This window comes from Pagrus major, chromosome 14 (assembly GCF_040436345.1).
Source record: "Pagrus major chromosome 14, Pma_NU_1.0".
Taxonomy (NCBI): Eukaryota; Metazoa; Chordata; class Actinopteri; order Spariformes; family Sparidae; genus Pagrus; species Pagrus major.
This window is the reverse complement of record NC_133228.1, coordinates 19480199-19500649: the sequence shown is the minus strand read 5'-3', so window position 1 is coordinate 19500649 and position 20451 is coordinate 19480199. Positions and strand designations below refer to the sequence as shown.

The 20451-nt window shown below is 43.5% G+C and overlaps 1 protein-coding gene across 1 annotated transcript; it reads left to right on the top strand.

Annotated features, from left to right (window-relative positions):
- Window positions 1-680: 680 nt before the first annotated feature.
- On the top strand, window positions 681-18138 carry gnai1 (guanine nucleotide binding protein (G protein), alpha inhibiting activity polypeptide 1). Its single transcript, XM_073480301.1, has 9 exons — window positions 681-1230; window positions 8176-8218; window positions 9943-10084; window positions 10302-10459; window positions 12548-12676; window positions 15110-15239; window positions 15428-15581; window positions 16275-16504; window positions 16875-18138. Exons 1-8 carry the CDS (start codon window positions 1113-1115, stop codon window positions 16463-16465), a joined length of 1065 nt encoding a protein of 354 aa, XP_073336402.1. The 5' UTR covers window positions 681-1112; the 3' UTR covers window positions 16466-16504; window positions 16875-18138.
- The last annotated feature ends 2313 nt before the right edge of the window (window positions 18139-20451 follow it).

Sequence of the window (20451 nt, the reverse complement as noted above, 5' to 3'; positions counted from 1 at the left end):
CGACCCAGCGACCTTCCGATCGTGAAACAAGACGCTGGCTATTGTAAAGCGCTATAGAAACGCAAGTCCATTTACTGTCTTCAAGAAACTAAAACATGTCCAGTTACATATCATATACATATCGTCTCAGCTAAAACTCTGGTCATAACATACAGTCTCTACGCACTTTATATGTTTTTACACTGTTCTGCACCTCATCTGTTCACTGCACCTTATACTTTATTTTGCACTACAATTAATACTGCTTGTGTATACACCAACACTGCTCATTTATACATTTTTATACATATTTTTTGTATATATAAATTTTTTACATTTTTTATATTACATTTTATATTGTTATGTTAATATGTCTAGGTTGTTCTTTTTATTTCACTGTGTTGTCATTCGTCTCTGTGTGTAATGCTGCTGCTACACCTCAATTTCCCAGCTTGGGATCAATAAAGTATATCTATTCTATCTATTCTATATGATACAGCACTTAAAATATTCATATGGGTAACTTGAACTAAAACTTTTAAATTTTAACACATCTTAAGTTTGATTCATGACTTTTGAGTACTTTTTTAACAACTTTTTTCTCTGTTTTAGAAAAGAAACAGACTTTTAAGCCCAGTATATCATAAATGTGAATGTCAGTGTAAGTGAGACCTTTATTGTGAAGACCCCGGAGCGGAAGCGTGTCTGCTGTCGCTGGCGGATGGACACGGCTCGCCGCTCGCTCCCAGCCGCTGCTCTTCACACAGTACTGGCAGTCGCCGCCGCAACGAATGGAGGCGAACGGGCGGAGGAGACATCACCAAGGACTCGCTTCGCTATCAAAATAGCTTTCCGTCGACCGTGAGGAGGATTTTTACCCCGAAAACACTGAAGACAAACCGCACTATTTTCTTTAAAAAAAGGTCGATTCGCTTCCCCCTCGTTCCCCCCTTCTCTCTCTCTCCGCACTGATCGATCGCCTGTCATTTAAAAAAAAAAGGGCGTGTGTGCGGGGTGAAGGCAGCAGTTTAACCATTTCATGTTAAAGCTGTTGTAGGTGTATATTTTTTGTTTTTTGTTTTTTTTTAAAAAAAACACATCTTCGGGTGTTGAAGGGACTAACACGGTCGAGGATGGGGTGCACGCTGAGCACGGAGGACAAGGCGGCGGTGGAGCGCAGCAAGATGATCGACAGGAATCTGCGGGACGACGGCGAGAAGGCGGCCAGGGAGGTCAAGCTGCTGCTGCTCGGTAAGAGGAGGACGGGAGAGAGGAGAGAGGAGGGTCGGTGTGGTGGACGAACTCATACTAGTGTTGGTTATTGTATTTTATTATTATTTTGTTGTCAGCTTTAAAGTGTTGGGGAGTTTCAATTCCGCATCGCTAGCATACTCCCCCCTCCTCTGCTAGCTTAACTGACAAACTCTGGTCAGTAAACGCACCATAATGTTAGAAAAACCCCCAAAAAATATGTTTACCAGCCTGAATGTCAAAAAATAAAGCGCCAATTTGACGTTTATTACATTTTTGTTGTCAGAATTAAACACACGGCAAGTTTTCCCCCCCTCCATTGTTGGCATTGGGTCCATTCAGTCGCCCCCTTTGGGACCATTTGTATTGACTAAACCCTTTCAACAATGGCACATTTCCTCTTGTCTGGCCCAGTGAGTGACAAAAAAAAAAAAGGCCCATGGCACATTAGGGGGGGCCCAGGCCTGACTGAATGTGGCTGAAAAGTTTGTTGAGTCCAGTCATTTTTGGGGGAGTTTAAAGGTGCAACCCCCAAAGTTGAGCCTAAGGTGTGGCTGAAATTGATCTGTCAATTGTCTTGTCATCGTGTCAAGTTCAAGAATAAGACTGATCACAAAGAGATGCCTGAAAAGGTTAAGTTTCTTGCGTAACGAGCACAGGAAATGACAGTAATGACAAAAGCAAAAATTTTGGTGACATTAAATTAGAAAAAAAAGCTCCACCACAGGCTTTTATTTTGGTAAACTGGCATATCCCTTTTTTGAGATTAAATCCAAACTCATAAAAATGAAACTCAGAAATAGTTATTTTTTTCCATAACTGAATAAACGAGCTGTTCTCAGAGGAACATAAGGTTCCTGAACACTGTTTAAACTTGTAAAGGTGGCAGGGTCCGCCAATAAAAACAAAGTAAAACAGCGTGAAATTGTGTTGTTCTTTAAGCTCAGCTTGTTTACTCAGTTTATCCAGCCGTGAAAACGAAGAGAGTTTGTTTATTTAGTTGGTTTCTTTCTCTTCTAATCAAAATGTCGTCCCCAAAACTACATGTTGCGCCTTTAAAATCAGCTACGAGAATACATTATGAATGGTACACGACGCCCACTTCCTTACGTTACATGCGTTTCTGCCGTGTAATTTCTCCTTTCGATCCGCTTTTACATTCAGAAGCCAGCCATGCGCAAATTAATGGCATTACTTACACAAGGGGAAACACTGTTATCCATGTAAACAGAGAGCGTAGGTGAAAAACTTTTCCATCAATGCCCTAGCTTTGGGAAATGTTGACATGCACACACATGGTATGTGGGTTACCAGGACGTGAGGCCTGAACCGATGCCAATAACAATATGAGGCAAACACCTAACAGAAGGGAGCACAATGAGAGCTGTTAGTGAGCCGGAGAAAATAAACATTTCCTCATGTTCTTTGCATAATTTAGCAATACTTCTTCTTAACAGATTACACATGAGAGTGACACATTTCTCCGCAGTTACAGAACATTTTGTGTCGTTTTCTCGCTAAAGGTAGGCCACATTCCTCAGGTGCTCAGAAGCCAGATGGGACTTGCTGATTGAAGGCGAGCAAGTTAGGTCAAGTTTCTGCTATGCGTCTCCAGGGTGGAATATGACTTTTTCATCAGCCGTTGCTCTTGACTCAAACCTCGTGACGTCAGTCGAAGCGTCCCTCCGTCTTTTCGGTGGGAATAGCTGCGTTTGTCGTGACAGTTGCGTGCCAGGTCGTGTGGCCCCCACGCGCTGCCGCTTTGGCACCGTTTCCTGCCATTCGTGTTTGATCCACTCGGCGTGATAGGCTCCTCAGGTTACTGCCTTGAAGTGACACACAGGAGAGCCGGAGAAAGGCTGTAAAATGAGAACACCGCTAATGACTGAAGCATTAAAAATGAAAAAGGCGAGCAGCAGAGGAACAGAGGGCCTGAGTTAGGAGTCTGAGTTGTTTACCTTGCAGATAAACAGACAGTGAAAATATACTGTGTTGTCGCTGTTGATGCACAAGCAATTCTGGAGTATGCTTTTCTCTAAACACACCCTGTCAACAGAGGTAGTAAGTCAACAAACATGTGGCTTGGTAGTAAAAGGCTGGCGGAGGATTGTAGAGATGTGTTACATGGAGGTGACCCCTACCGGAGATATTTGTGTATCCAGCAGCGAACCTCTGGAGATGCTGGCGAGCAGCTTCATGTTGTGACCACCTGGCTCTCCAGCTCTGTCTTTAAATGTTAATCACAGGCTTATGCACGCTCTCCGTCACCGGCACGAAATCATCACGCTGACGTAAAAACCCGCAATTTGCATGAAAAATGATTGAATCTTTGTGAGCGTGCTGCTGGCAGGCTCAGGTGTCTTTTTTTTTCCTGCAGAGAGAGGGGGAATGTGAAAACTGAACATATTTTCTCATTTAGCTCTCGGTCTCGCTCTCGTTTTATTTCCATCATCTCCAGGACCCAATTATCCTACTATTCATATCTACATGCTAAAATAGATTACAATCTCCTCCGCCTAATTACTCCTTCTATAGCTGTCGTGCGACTGTGGGAAAATGTTATTAATAATCCTCAGCCTTTGTCTAACTTTTGTCATTGTTCTCTCTTGAATCTTGTCCATATGTTTTGAGTTATGTAACCAGAAATGTTGGCATGACAGTGACACTCATCTTAAACACTACAAACGTGGACAATCCAATCTAAGCAGTTGAACTGTTCACATTCCTTCATCGCTGCGAGCATAATTGGACATCTCCGTGAATAGTCCGGTCTGTGCCAGTGTGTGTGGGAAACAATCTTTTAGCTATCGATCTGCTTGTTGGCAGATCGATCCCCGTGGTCATTTCCCTCGGTGGGTAGCGCTGCTCGGAGGCTCCTGGAATCCTTCACGAGTGACTCATACCTAAATCTTCCCAGAGGGAGAGAAAAAAAAGAGTAACTGGATAGTGAGGGAATGATAAATCATATCGGGAGAACGACTGTAGGAGATGGAGGGAATGTAAAAGAGGAAGAAGGGTGTATACAGTGGAAAATAGAGAGCGAGAGAGGGGGATGGATGGACTCATGCTGCTAATGTGGCATCACTAATGTGGTTAGCACATTGTGCCAGGCTTCATAAGTCCTTGGACTTCTCACCTAAAAGTGGACGTGTTGGGTAGGCAGCCTGGCCCCTCATAAACCTCCTGAACCCACAGAAATTTATCTTCATGCAAGCAATTCGACCCAAAAGCCAGCGTAAACTGCAGCGAATGTGGAGCCCCTGGGTTTCGCACGCAAGCACACATTCTCCAAGAGAATTAGCTGCGACATATGGTTAATGTATAAATGAATAAGGCCCGGGCATGGGTAGCCATTTTAATCTCATCCGTCTCCATACTGCCATTGTTATAAAAACATTCCTCGTCCCTGCTGCCTTCATACTTATAGGAGGAGGATCGACTCCAAGAGGAAAAGATGTGTTTGCGGTCGGTAGATAGAAGCTGCTCTGTTCTCTGTGGTCGAAGAAGAAGAAAAAAAATTCCTCCATTTTCCCTGGAAGGGTTAGCTTGGATTTTCCCAAAATAGTTTGAACCGCTAGAAACAGAAACCAGCTGCTCCAGTGGTTTTAGTCTGAAGCTGTTTTGGGGTGGGCGTATCAAAGCTGTGGGTGTGTAACATGACTCTGCATGAGGAGCGATAGGTCAGGCCTGTGATGCCATATAACCCTTAAAGCTCTGTGTGTTGGTGAGTTTGTGTGTGTGTGTGAGAGAGAGAGTCAAAATCAGGAAGCCTCTGTGTTTTGTATTCATCAGGCCTGGAGGCTTTGACAGGATCCACACCCTAATGATGTCACTGGTGTTGAGAGGCCAGAACCAAGTCAGTTACATAAACACGTAGCTCACGTCTCATTGATTATAATGGAGACTCAGAACTGAATTAAAGGTATTTGGTCCAAAGTTTAACCATTGGGACGCATTGGGAATAAGTAGGCAGTTAGTTGTGCTGCTGGTTTTATTCTCTGACGCTACTTTTTCACAGTTTGAGTACATTCCCATAACGATTCATCAAACTTCACTGTTTATTATCGCTTGGCTTTCACCATATCAAAGTATTTCTCAACCAGCGCGGTGCACCTTAGTGTCACTGTCACACTCGGTTGTCCGTACAAGCCTGTGGACGATTTGTTTGTGTTTTTTGATGCTGCTGGAATGTGGATTTCTTAATTCAGATTTTCCCATGACTGTCTAAAAGTAAAAGTCACTTAATGCACGCATTCATATACCCCTAACAGAGAGCAACAGTAGCTAACATTACAATATCACAATATTTTTACCAAACACCTCAATACTGATGACTATACATCTTTACTACACAATACACAATGAGATTTTTTGACAAATAATAATCAGTAATGTGGATATAATCACTTTACATTAATGCAGCCTTTAAAACCAGAGTAAAACAACAAGACAAAATATAGTCTAATGTCACAATAACAAAAAAATTGCTCATCACAGTTTCCCAGGGTTCAAGGTGACGTCCTTAAATGTCTTATTTGGTCGACTAAAAGTCAAAACCCTAAAAATGTTCAGTGGAAAATGATATAAGTATTTAAAAAGCAGCAAAGCATTACACTTGAGCAAATGTTTGGCATTGAAAAAATTATTAAAACTTCAAAATCGTTGCCAGTAACTTCTCTGTTGATTGACTAATCATTGCAGCTCCAGACATCTGGTCTCTTAAATCTCTGCTGATAACACCCTGTCAGTAAAGTAAACTTTTTCTTAGCAACCAAAGCCATAAAAAAAGCCATAACGACCACTAAAAAGTCACATTACTAGCAGTTAGCTCAACGTTTCCTTTATAAGGAGGCTTCTTTGAAACTTCACTGTGAGCTCATAGCCCGCCTCGAGTGGACTTTCACGCATCCCAAATCGAGCGGCACTGCGTCGGTATGTGAAGTGTCTTTGGCACGGGGAAAATGGCTCTCGGGCAGGCCGAAGGGTGCAACTGTGCCAGCTCACCGGCCCGCCCGTGCCCAGTCGAGCAGCGTATCTGCCGTCTGTGAGCCGCTCCCACAGGGATTCACACAGCAAGTGTTTGGCCTCAGAGCGCAGGGAGCTGCCACTGTATTGTCACCGGCCTCCAGGGTGCTCCAGCACCCGAGTGTTGACACGTAATTAAAATAATGTGTCCTCGGGTGAATATCATTCAATGATACTGAAGGTGAAGTGCCAGGGCTGTGGTATCAGCCTGCACTTCTTGCTGAGAGAAAGTTTGTAGGAATTCAGACAGAAATATGTGATCATTTTGAGTACATATTCTTAGAAACGTTACTGACGGCATGAATCAGGCTCTGCTACAAGTGGCATGTGTCAAAAAATGTCCCAATTTAAGTTGTTTTTGCAACGTCGGATAAAGTGGAAGTAGATAAGCAAATGATTTATGATGAAAGAGTAAACCCTCTTGTCTCTGCTGACAGGATCACGAGGTCACACATAATGGCAGAATTCATGGTGTGGTTCCTCTTTTTCTGCTGTTTCTAGAGCTGAGAGAGAAGCGGGGGCTGTTTACTCTGGGAATAGACGCTCTCAAGTGGTTTGAAAAATCTTCCCTGCCGGCAGGGCAGCATTACGTCAGTGTCGACCGGCCAATTGCCTGGCTATGGCCGAGTCCCTGCTGCTGTAACATGAGGAGGGCACATTAGTGGAGCTAGTGTAGTTTATGGTAATACCCATTAGACAACAGGAGTCTAATCAATGGGGTTCATGATGACATCACAGATCTATGGAAGCACAGTTTCTGCCATGGTGAGTCATAATTAGATTATGAGGGGAAAAAATGTATCAATTACTTATGACTCTTTGACTTTTTGTATTATAATCATGACTTTTATTTCATTATTTTGTCTTTTTGCATCAAAATTTTGTCTTTTTGCATCAAAATTATGACTTTTTATCCCAAAACTTGGGAAAATAGACTTTCTATCCCATAACAATGGCTCATCAAGCTTAGTTTTCATCTTATTTATTTTTTTCTTTATCTGGCGGAAATGGGCTTCCGTACAGTTGTCTTTGATTTGGTAAAAGAAAGAAAAAATTAAAGGGCACTTCCAAGCGACTGGTTATGGTGAGAGCAGCGGATGCATAATACATAATAGTCACGGTGGAAGACAACATGTCACACACACGCTCACAACCACAAAGCCTACTCAGGTGACTGCGGCCTCACACTCGAGATGTCCTGGATATAACAAGAGCAGTTGCCATGGCACTGTGACGTTTGAGAGATCCACAAAAAGCAGAAGCCGACAGTCTGACTCCCTTCATGCTCGCCCTATCTCTCCCTCCCACTCGGCGCTCTCCATCACAGCATTGTCTCAACTGTGTCTCAACTACAACGCCGTCAATCCGATAAGTCGCCATCGCCGAGTGCCCGCCCATCCTGCCGTGACGGCGTCTTCTTCAGCACTGTCAATAATAATCTGTTTTATCGACAGAGCCTTGATAACGTGAAGTTGCTGCTGTTAAACTTCCAAACACAGTTGGCTTACACAATGTCAGAATGAGTAACGTTAAACTAGAGCGAGCTTAGCAAGCAAACTAATCAGCGTATCAGGCTGGAGCTGCCTGGAGCAGCGGCCAGACCAGACTCCTTCACAAACCACAAGTTACACACACACACACTCTTTGTTTCTCAGTTCTCCTCAGGTTGACGTGGTTATGCTCCGGTTTCATTATCTTGGTTCCTCATCATGCCATTCGGCCGCATTAGATCACTGTGTTTTAAAAAAAAAAAAACACTAAGCGCTTTTTAAAAAAAAAAATATGCAGACGAAGGAAGTGAGCTGGTTGACGAAAGCATTAAAAATTGATTTTTAAAAATCATTTGGCGTGTTGCGTGCAACATTAACTTCTTGAAATATTTACACTCCCTAATAACCCTCCTTTTTTTGTCTTGTCCAGGTGCTGGCGAATCAGGGAAAAGTACGATTGTCAAGCAGATGAAGTGAGTTTCTTCTTCTTCTTCATCTTCACTCATCAGATATGCATAATGGCACGGAGAGAGCACAACACAAACAGTGTCAAACACCAATCATGCCTTTATAGCGTCCCTCTTGGTAATGTTACGCTCTGTGAACAGCGGTACAAACAGGTACCGTGCATAATGAATCGTGAAGACAACCCAGCAGAGCACATTAATATAGACTCTGCCTATACATCATCCACATGTTGTGTGTGTGTCCTGCATATGAATTATATCTTACATAAACATCCTTGTTGATAACACTCATCAAACAGCAGACATTCACATGTCAGATGCTCGGCAGAAGCAGCTGTGATATTGCTTCTTCTGTTGGTTCTCTACCTGTGCAGGATGTGCAGAGCGGTGAAACTGTTCCTGGAGAAATGTTATTTTACTCACGATGAACAGTCATAAATCCACTGGAATACAAGTGTGCTGAGAGATGTTATGGTACAGTGTCTGTCTGATGTAAGGAAATTATTAGCTTACTTATTGTAGCATAAGGAAGGTGACAGAATACATTTACATGTTGTTAGCTGGTGAAAGTTGCTTTAAGGGATGGGAAATAAAAACACTCTGGATATCAGTGACTAGTAAAAGCTCTCTAGCTTAATAACTTGCACTCATATATTGATTCGCTGATTTAGTTTGAGTTGGATGTCTTACAAAACGTAAGATAAATTGATTCAAGTGTGTAGCTGGTAGCCGTTAGCAGCCCGAGGGCAGCAGAGTCGTGCTGTGTGTTTGGTTAAGGGAGCTAACAGCTATGGAGCTAATAGAGCTAAGAGATAAACACACAGCAGCATTGAGAGTTTGTGTTCGGAGGAGCGTGAGCTGCAGTTTAATGTGACAACACAACGAGTTTACAGTAAATAAATGCACTTAAGTACCTCAGCTGAGTACAGTGTGGAGGAAAGAGTACTTTGAATGCTTTAGTTGATAATAACAGTAAAGAAACAACACATTGAGATAGTTTTCAAATGTTGTGACGGTGGTGGAAAGAAGTCAGCCTGAAGCCTTGGTTGATTGATTAGGGATTAATCTGCTGCTAATCAATGAATTGTTGAAATAAGTTTTCTGGTAAAAATGCAAAACATCCTCAGGCCAAAATACTCACTAGAAAAACAAATGCATAGCTGACATTTAAACACAATCCCTAATATGTACTGTTTACTGTAAAAACTACAGTTCCCAGCTGTTTTAGAAAACTAAGCAGCCTTTTTTAAACATTTAACTCAACTGTCAAGGGGTTTTACAAAGACGACAAATTATAAATCAAGTCTCTGAATTCTTTAGGTATGACACAAGGTAATAATTTTACATTGTATGTATTCAGGTTTTATCCAGAGTAACTTGTATTCAAACTGTAGGAGCTGCCTCTATTCCCTGGACGACCATGATTTAAGCAGCAAACAATGAGGAGCGCAGAGATCAAGGCCGCTGAGCCTGGCAGTCTTTCTGAAGATGTTACAATGAGTGTGGAAGGTCGGAGTGTTACAGGAGATATTGAATAACAGCTGAGGTGGAAAATAAGTTCAATTCTTTCCATTGAAGTTCATCGAGTGGAGAGAATTGGTCATGACAGGATGATTTTTTTTTTTGATAAGTGTATCATTTGGAACAAATTGATTGCAGCTGTTTGTCACTGTATGAGGCGAGCTTTTGACAAATGGGGCTGACCATATTTAACCCCTCTTTTTCTGCAGGATCATCCACGAGGCGGGCTACTCAGAAGAGGAATGTAAGCAGTACAAGGCTGTGGTGTACAGCAACACCATCCAGTCCATCATCGCTATCATCAGAGCCATGGGGCGCCTCAAGATCGACTTCGGCGATGCCGCAAGAGCTGTGAGTGATTTAGAGCGTTTACTTGTACACGTGCGTAGAAAGGAAATAAGAGAGCAGATTATTTGTGGTAATATGATCAGCAGCTGTCTCTAAAATATCTAAAATCTATTGCGACTGGTTTTTCAGCGGGCTAGAAGAAAAATGTTAATTATAACGGTGGTGTTATGACTTTGACCGTCGATTTATGACATTGACATCTGCGCCACTCCCCTCTCAGGACGATGCACGGCAGCTGTTTGTGCTGGCGGGCTCGGCAGAGGAAGGCTTCATGACGGGAGAGCTGGCCGGTGTCATCAAGAGGCTGTGGAAGGACGGAGGTGTTCAAGCCTGCTTCAGCCGCTCCCGCGAATATCAGCTCAACGACTCGGCAGCATAGTGAGTCACAAACACACACACACACACACACACACACACAAACAACCAAGGTAACAGTTGCAGCCAGAATTGTGAGTCACCAACAGAAGAGTCTCAATGGTCCCTACACACCAATTTATGACTTTTAACGACAAAGTCTTCCACATCAGATGACCGTACGCACAATTTACTGCCATTCCACTGCAAACACACAAAAAAGCTGCTGCCACAACTTAGCAAACACAAGTAGTCCGAGCCCTCAGAGAGCAGAAAGCAACAGTAGCATGCATCTGTCTGGACTTTTACACTGTCAATATTTGCCCTCTGCCAAGCCTGAAGAGCAGTGACTGGAAGGACCGTTTAATCTTTGACCTTACACCCTCGGCACAGGAACATTCGCCACAAGCTTAAAAACAAATGCAGAGAGAAGCTAAACTGCTCGATACTTTCACTCGACCAAGTCTTTTATAGATTGTGCAAGAGTCTTTTGGCGTCGAGACAAATGATTTCATCACATGGCACCTCTTGTGTTTTATCAGGAGAAAAGGGCATCTGCTTTGTTTTGCTGCTGCTGCTGCAGAACGAAACATCAGTGGTTACGTCCCAGGCCGAGGGGGCTGCTGTTGTTGGCCATTTTCTAATTGGTTCCCTCTAATCCTGCTGTCCAGGGGCTTTTCATGAATAGGAAACACCATTACTAAACCCTGTGTGTTCTTTACTCCTTTTAATACCTTGGAAGACAAACAAAAGGCTTGTTTGCGTGAAGGGGAGATTACTTGTGTTTGTCTGCTAGCAGCTAGAGGTCACTAATCTCTCTCTCTCCCTTGTAATTTATCAGCAATAACCTTGAGGGGTTAGCTTGAGTTACAATACACCCAGAGTGTGTGAAAATTCAGGTTACAGTACGTGTGACATCCTGTACGAACGCAGCGTATAATGACACCTCAATTAAAGCTGCGAGCAGCAACACTCAGGCCCTGGTGAAGTGAAATGAGACAGGAAATGGAAAAAAAGGTGAAAGTTTGTTCTGTATTCTTTCGTTAGAGAGTTAAAGGTGAGACAGTTGAAACTCACATCAAGGCTTCTTAGAACAATGAAGTAAACAATAATGCAGAGCAGTGCTGCATGTTTTCATAAACATATAGGTACCTGGCGCCAGCGTGTCAATAACGGTATCTCAAGGGGAAGTATCACCATATTCAGTTCGGCTCGAGTCGACCCATTTGAAGAGAATCTGAGAGAACTAATGCTGTAGATTGTACAAGGAAGCAACCCTCCAGCCTGGTGCATTATCAAGTATTAATGTTTACATGAAGAATTTAAATGGTTTCAGAAATTTGTGCTTAAAATCTGCCTGTGCAGAAATGAATGCGAGATTAGTAGGATTTGGGGATCTTATTATTAAAAATGCTGTAGTCAAAGAACAAGAAAGTAATGATTGATGTATTTCAAAGTTTGTGAGGTGCACCTGAATGCATCGTGAAGTCTGAAGCCTCATGCCGTGTGTGTGAAATTCCATCCATTCTTTATACCTGTATGTTCCTATTCACGACCACGAGAGCACCGGAGCCCGGAGCAGGCGTTTGGATGTGGGACAGCACCCTAGACAGATGGCTGGTCCTTTACAGGACTAATGTAGACTGACATACACATTCACACTTGCATGCAGGGAGTTTCCAATTTAGCAGCAAACCCTGAGACCCAGAGAGGAACCCAGGGGGAATCCACCAACACAGAGACAACAATGCACAATCACTAGAATACCAGGGCTCAGGTTCAAACCGGGGACCTGGCCGCTGTGAGCACTAAGCCATCGTGTCTAAATTTACCACAGGCAAATTACTGTGTGACTTAACCGTGTGTTCACCTTTTTAACTTCACCTAAAAGGCTCGACTCCTGACTTGTTTTCAGTCTGAAATATGTAATCTGGTGGATCCGTGAGAACGCACTGGGAGTTGTTTGTTCATCTGGCAGTTACACACTCGACCTTGATACTTCTGACACATTTTCTCCCACTTGTTTCTCCTCCTGCTCTCTTTTCTCACCACCCTTTTCTTCTTCTCTCCCCCCTCCTCCCCGCCTCCTTTTCTTTGTGTCCCACCTCGCAGCTACCTGAACGACTTGGACAGGATATCCCAGGCCACCTACATCCCGACTCAGCAGGATGTCCTGAGGACCCGAGTCAAGACCACAGGCATTGTGGAGACGCACTTCACATTCAAGGACCTGCATTTCAAGTGAGAACTCTATCCCCGTCACATCTGGCATATATTCAAAGAGCTTTTGCATGATGGCTTAATTAGCTCCCCTTCCTGTTACTACTGACTCATTCACTGCCATAGAAATTCCCTTTGAATATGCCCAGCTGTAAGTTGTGACACAGCCTGTGACGGTGCTGTACACATCAGTGATGACTCAGTAAGAGCCCAGAAACATGAAGTGGGGGCAGCAGACCTGATGATGTCACAATACCAAACGTTTGGCAGCTGATGCCTGTGTCATAGATAAGAAGAGAGAAGTTTACTTTAGTGTATTACTCGCATAGTAATGAGGATACACATGCATTAAACTGGCATTTGACAAGTTTTACTTTAACTTAATGTTAAGAAGTAAATGCCATTGCACAGCCTTGTTTATTATGTGTGCCACTGGGCAACAAATCTCCCAGGAAAAGGAACGCTGACATTTCCATTATAGACTAAATAAATGATTAATGTCACGGTTTGTCCTGTTTTTTGGTAGTTTCTACCCTGAGGACAGCGGTGCCAACAATAGTACGAGTTGGAAACGCTAGGGGCCGGATATGTTGTCCTTTTCCACTTAAATAGATGCCTATCCAGAGCCCTCTCCTTATTTAAAGGTGCAATATGTAAGAATTGGCCATCTGTCGAATTCAGAGCTAGTTAGCTCAGTTAGCAGTGCGGCTAGCACAGGAGCTTTGTTTGGACTGGGACGGGCCACCGCTAGCTGGTTAGCATGCCAGCATCAGTAGTTAATCTGCAACACAATACATTGACATGATAACTTCAGAACTGTTATTTCTTCACATTCTGTTGATCATTTTTGAATTTTTTCAACTTTATTCTTACATATTGCAACTTTTTACGCTAAAAACAAACAACACGTAGCATGAACAATAAAAACAAAGTCGTTAAAGAAAAGAAAGGACAAACAGAAAACAAACCCAGATTAAGTATATATGTATAACTGAGAGAAGTATTTCACCAAAAGGTTTGAGATGAAATAAGACTTTTTTAATGAATTCTTTAACTTTTGTCCCCTAAAATTTGATGACAACTCGATGTCTGGATGTACGACAGTAAGATACATGGAAATCACTTTTCACCGAGCTATAACAGCAGGAAAAGTACTGAAATGTCCTGCTTTTGGAGGGGCAGGTATCATGTTACACAGCGCATGAACACTCACTAACAACCGCACTAATGTTTCTGTCATGATGACACACCATTGTTGTCACTATTGTGTGTCACAACACCCGACAGTTCTTCTGTAAGATGGCCATCGCTCTGTGTAATGTAGGAATCACACAGCAGTGACTAACTCCCTCTAACTTTAGAGGCTCCATCAAAATCAAAGCATTTCTTCATCTTTATGGTTCCAGCTGTTAAATGACTAACTGTATTGTAAACAGAATAAAAGGGGGACTTACCTGCTGACCCAGGATGTCGGTCCGTGACATGTTTTGACAAGTTAACTAACTGCATTTGTGCACTAATCGTATATTAAGTTTTTTTTTTTTCTTTTGACGTCCCTCTCCTGCCTTTAAAACCATAGTATTCCCAATTGGAGCTGTTACAGCAGTTAAATAAGCCTCTTGCTGGTTCTGTGTGCATTTATTCTTGCAATTCTCTGAATGTTAGCAATGTGCCGTGGTGTGCATTTAACCAGAATGGCCCTTAATTATGCACTTCTATATTTATACCTTCTGACTGAACAAATGGACGGCAAACACAGAGCAAAAGCTAAAAGTCTGTTTTCCCTCTGCTGTTATACAGTTATCGTGTGCACAGTTAAGTATAGACATTTGCTGAACACTTGAGAATTCTCTGCACAACCTGGTAGAAAAACCACTTGGTTAGGGTTCAGAAAAGATAATGTTTTGCCTTAAAATACCTGTTTTGGATGCCAAGAACATGGCCAGAGACGTCTCAAGGTCTCGTAAAAATCACCCTGTTTTTGTCCCCACAAACACAGCTGGAAGTTGTCCTGAGTTCGCCTTAAATATATCAAAATATATCTCGAAACGCAGTCTTGACCTGCGGTCACTAGCTTGGCAGAATTGTTGCCTAATTCAGCCACCATCGCCTCCACCTCCCGATGGTCGATGGCGATATGATAGCCTACGTATGACGCACACAAACATGCACGAATCAGCGGTGTGTACAAATGTTTGCAGCTGACATTATTTTGGCGACTGGGTGGCTCCGCAGTCTTTAAAATGTATCGAAAACTAATTTCAAGAAACAATGGACTAATAGAATTTCTGTTTCCTTCCCCGTTTGTCACTGTCGTCGATAAACCCGGCAGCGAGACCAGAGCAGCCACAGCGGCGCTTCTATTATTTTTGCCGTCGGGCGTCCTCAACACTGCATGTATTGTGTGTGCAAGTTTGTGTGTTAACGTGTTTACTTATTATTTCCTCCCTCCAGAATGTTTGATGTCGGCGGCCAGCGATCTGAGAGGAAGAAGTGGATCCATTGCTTCGAGGGCGTGACAGCCATCATCTTCTGCGTGGCCCTCAGCGACTACGACCTGGTGCTGGCTGAGGACGAGGAGATGGTGAGTTCCTTCAGCCACTGACACATTAGCAGGCGCTGTGTGTTCGTACACAGCGGGAAGCCCCGTCTCTGTTCGCTGGAATCGTGATGGGTCACAGAAGTAGAGATTAAAGGAGAGGTTTACCTTTTTAAGATCTTTACATGTTTACGGATCATTGATCAGCATCGCCTCCCTTTTTCCCCCCTCAGAACCGAATGCACGAGAGCATGAAGCTGTTCGACAGCATCTGCAACAACAAGTGGTTCACAGACACCTCCATCATCCTGTTCCTCAACAAGAAGGATCTGTTTGAGGAGAAGATCAAGAAGAGTCCTCTCACCATCTGTTACCCAGAATACGCCGGTAAGACTTGCAGCATTCTTGGGAAATAGACTACTTTGCTTTACTGTTACCATTCTCATATCTGTCTGCCAGATATAAGGCTATAACCAGCTTCGAGTCCGGGTCTGTTCGTAGGTTTTCTCAGCACTGTTGCCAGGTGCTTGCTCATGAGCGAATGTTGGGTCTGTGTAAGCTAAAGAGTCTAGACCTGCTCAAATCGAAAAGTGTCATGAGATACCTTTCGTTATGAATCGGTGCTTTGTGAAAAATGTACTTTGCTTGACTTGATTTGACTTGACGTAAGTTGAATGCAGCTCGGTTCTTTTCATGATGTTGGCAAGCAGCCTATTTGACTTCTGGCGGGGGAGTCCTGGGCCAAGAAATAGTTCAGCACATGATCCCCATAAAACACAACAGTTTTACAGTCCACAGAAACAGGTTTATTTTATTTTATCTAATCGTTATTTAATGAGGCAATCTCATTGAGATTACACAACTGTGTAATATTATTTTGGGTTACGACTAGAATAGGTTTCCAAAATGTGTCCTTGATCTGAAACCATACGATCACAAGAAAATCCTCCCACAGTTGTCAACTCCAGGATGAAGCCCAGCCATATCGCTCAGCCCTCAAACAATACAGATATGCAATTTTCCAATGCCTTCTCCTACATTACGACTTCCTGACTCTTTCCCACTTCCCTTCCGTTCCAGGCTCCAACACGTACGAGGAAGCAGCTGCCTACATTCAGTGTCAGTTCGAGGACCTGAACAAGAGGAAGGACACCAAGGAGATTTACACCCACTTCACCTGCGCCACGGACACCAAGAATGTGCAGTTTGTGTTCGACGCCGTCACCGACGTCATCATCAAGAACAACCTGAAAGACTGTGGTCTCTTCTGAGGAGCGATGACAAAGAAGAGGACAACCTTTTTTTTCTTGGTAAGGAGCTTTTCATCCAGATCATCGTCCCCCTCCTTACTCTTTCTAATAACCAGAGGCCCCTTTTCTCTATCGGATGTGTTTAACAAATTAGTTTCCAGAATTATGAAGGAGCCAAAGCTGCTGACCACAAAGATGCAGCGCAATCCATCATGATTAAACACGTAATTTAATCAGCGAATTGCTGAAATCTTTGCTTCCTTTTATCAAAGGCTTAAATACATTTTCTGCTCCATTTAGATGTTTGTCCAGCTCTCCAAACCGTCTCTTTTAAAAAGGGCTCCCACCCATCCCTCATGCTTCCTCATCCTTCCTCATCCTTCCTCACTTCCCTCATGCTTCTTCCTCTCTCTCCTCTTTGTGTCCTCAGGCGGTGGAGCCAGTTTTATTGTGCATCTTTTGGTGGGGAAGATGAGAAGAGTTGGGGAGGACCAGTCATGGACCAGTGCTGTACTATATGCCACTTTTAACAGCTTTATTTATGTTTTTTGTCTTGGAACATTTTGAACTAGCGTTACCACATTTGTGTAGGATGTTTGTATCATTGTAAGAGCGTCACCGCAAAAAAAAAATTCTGCACATTTTTTTTATTTTCAAAAAAAGAGAAAATTCCTTTTCTGGTTTTAATTTTTTTTTTTTTGGAGAAGATCACGTTTTTGCTGTTCCTTCTGCCGCTGTCTCTGGAAACGGAAAAAAACTTTCGCTGTCGGTGGAAAATGCTTCTTTTCTTCCTTCCCTACAACCAAAAGGGAAGAAAAGGGGTACAACTTTGAGTCCAGTTTGTTGGTACTTGTGCCTTCGCATGCCTTTTACTGCGGTCTTAGTCCAAATTGCTTGTTCTGTTGCCTGCTGAATTGTTCTAAACATAAAGAGGTAAACTGTTTTCATATGTTAGTGTCCCTGCTATCTTCTATGTGCACACCACTGAGCTATCAGGCGGAGGAGGAGGATTTCCCTCTGGTTTAAAAGGCACATGGGTCTCCATGGTGACAAACATGTAGCCTCCACAGCCCCCCCGCCACCCCCCTTCCCCTAACCGCCATGACAATGGACGGCCTACTGGCCAATCACACAGTACAATACTGAGATGTATATTGTTACATTCACCCCAAAGATCTGGGGTTCTGGTTTTTAAAACACTGTACAAAATATCCATTCATCCCAACCATTCAGAAAATGGTCAGTCGAGGCTTGAGCTCTATAATACGCTCAAATGTTTAAAGTACAAAGACCAGACTACCAGAGTAGGCACATTTTAATGTATATTTTAATGTATTTGGGGGTTAAGGAGAGAAAAACTGAACCACAGAAACGATGGTTGTAAAGGTTGAGGATGAGGTTCGGACGTCGTTCTCGGATCTTGTCGAGCGATGATTTAAAGAGTAGAGCGGCGCCGCTTGAGGATCCGTGAACCCTTTCATGGATGGATACTGAGATGGTCAAGGGAAAGCCTGGTCTGTGATGTTAGATCAGTACTACTTTGCCAAGAGGAGAATTATATTATACGGTCCTGGAATCTGTTCATGTAAAGAAACTGCCACAACTGTCAATGTATGTGTATGTTCTCCACGGATGGAGGATCTTTGTAGACTCATCTCCCTTATTTTGCTAATAAAAACCATTTACAAACCAAATGGAGCTGCTTGTTAATGATCTTAATTGGTTCCCTCCTTTTTAAAGATGCTCAAAGATGTGTTGTTTTCAAAAAAAAAAAACACTTAATTAGAAGATGCAGATGAAGATGGGTAATGGGTCACGCTTTGATGCCTCTCTTCACATGGTCGTGCCACGTCTTCATGCGCAGGTACTGTTGTGCAGCCCCGTATGCATTACTCATAAAGCCAGGTACCTTGTTATCTCCAAACAAGGAGTCCCGCAGAGGCAATTAGAGACAATGTTGTCAGTTCCACACACAACCTCCATCGCATTTGTATTCCTCCGTGGCCTTTACGGCTGTCTCACCTGCAGAAGAACTCAATACAAAAAGGTTCATCGGGATGAAAACTGATCGTTCTTCAACATTCGGCCACAGCGGAAAGGTTGACATGCGTGACTTACTGATATAAAAACCACCTTAATCTTACGTTTCCTATTTGCTAACGATTCTTATGTAAAGCGTCGACATCCGTGATGTGTATCTGTGACGTGTGTCACCCTAACAAGATTTGCATTGTAAATGTGCAGTGACAGACCTGTGAACAGCATCAGAGGCGCTTCCCTTTCTAACAATATCTCTTCAGAGGAGACAGTGCGAGGTGCGGCCTGTCACCTTGTGTGTTAAAAGCAAAGCAACGAGAGAATACGATGCCATTTCACAGGAACATACTTTGAAGCTTTAAACACAACACTGATTCGACCTCATCAAGCTGATTTCCAATAATTACTCCCATTTTTCATTTGTTTTGGTCTCCACCTACTCATTAGCTACTCATTAGCTGCTATATTTTCCACTATGATCGCCAGCGAGTCGCTAACTTTATCTGCTGTAATGTGCCGGGCAGGTACATTAGCTTGGACTGCTAACTACCCCGATGATGACCTTTTCAAGGTCTGCAACTTAACTATTTTGGTTGAGTCTCACCGCTCTCATCTGGGTTTGCTAGCAGGCCTAGCTAAATCCCTGCCCAGCAGATAAAGTTAGCAGCTAGCAGCTAATGAGGCTCCCTCACTCAACCAGACACCTTAAAAGCCAACACAAGTCCCATGCCCTAAATTAGCACCCACGGTACGGTTGCTAATTTAGCCTCAAATCTACCTGGTAGAGGTAACCAAATGTTCAGCCTCAGTGACTATATTTCCCAAGATGCATTGTGCCCTACAGGCCCGGGTCACCCTACAACAAACTGGACAACAATATCACACCTCATCATCACAGGTGAGCTAACCTGTTCACCTCAGCGTTGCCCGTTTTGGTCACTGCTGTTTCTGTGGCATAGCAATATTTACCTACAGGTCGCTAACATTAGCCACCATACGCTACAGGTCACACCACAATGAGGCTGTTGTGGCTCATGAATTTAGCTTTTATCTGTAAGAGGAAGGACATCGTGTCTTTTCTCAAAAGTTACACAGTCAAAGGGAGTTTCTGCTTTAATAAAAACAAAAGGAAACACAACTTCAGATCTTCATGTTGACATGAGGGATGCCCTTTCCAGTTGTGCGCTGTAAGCAAAGTACTTTGCATGCGTGGGTTTGCTTGCACACATGACGAACGCTGCCGATTTGCATGTGTGCCAGCAGACTCCTCTGCGGGCGGCGCGGCGTTAACCCCCGGGCATCCCTGTGTTTCAGCTTCTATTACAAGTTGACAGGAAGGTGGGACGAGTCTGAGAGAGATAAATGAGAGAGAAGAAGAAGAAGCCGCGGGTTTGGCTCCCATGTGTGCTGCCAAATGGGGAGGAGTTGAAGTGTGTGCATGTGGGCGGAGGGTGCATATGTTGCATTTATAGCACCTTTAAAGATGAGAGAGAAGAAGAAGACAGGGTAAACAAGGGGGCGGCCATGATGTAACGGTGTAAAAAAGCAACATGGGTGACGCTGTTGAGGTTTCTCACTGCAGTAAACAGAGGGTGGGGAATGTTTGAAGTGTGTGTGTGTGTGTGTGTGTGTGTGTGTGTGTGTGTGTGTGTGTGTGTGTGTGTGTGTGTGTGTGTGTGTGTGTGTGTGAGGGAGGGAGGGTGTAAATAGATGGAACAATGGAGGCATTATTTCACCGTCGTTCCCAGTGTTTACTGTCTGCTCTCCCCTCAGTCACTTTCTCTGGGGGCAGCAGTCGGAAACAGAGATAAGACGAGCTTATCAGCTCTGCAGCCGTGTCGGACAGGACGCATTGTAGCTCCCAAACTAGACAACACTTTGAGTCTGTGCTGCAACATTCTTTCACACACTGGATGTTTCACAGTGCAGAGTACAGAAGCCGTGTGTCTGCAGTCTGTCTCCGGGGCCGC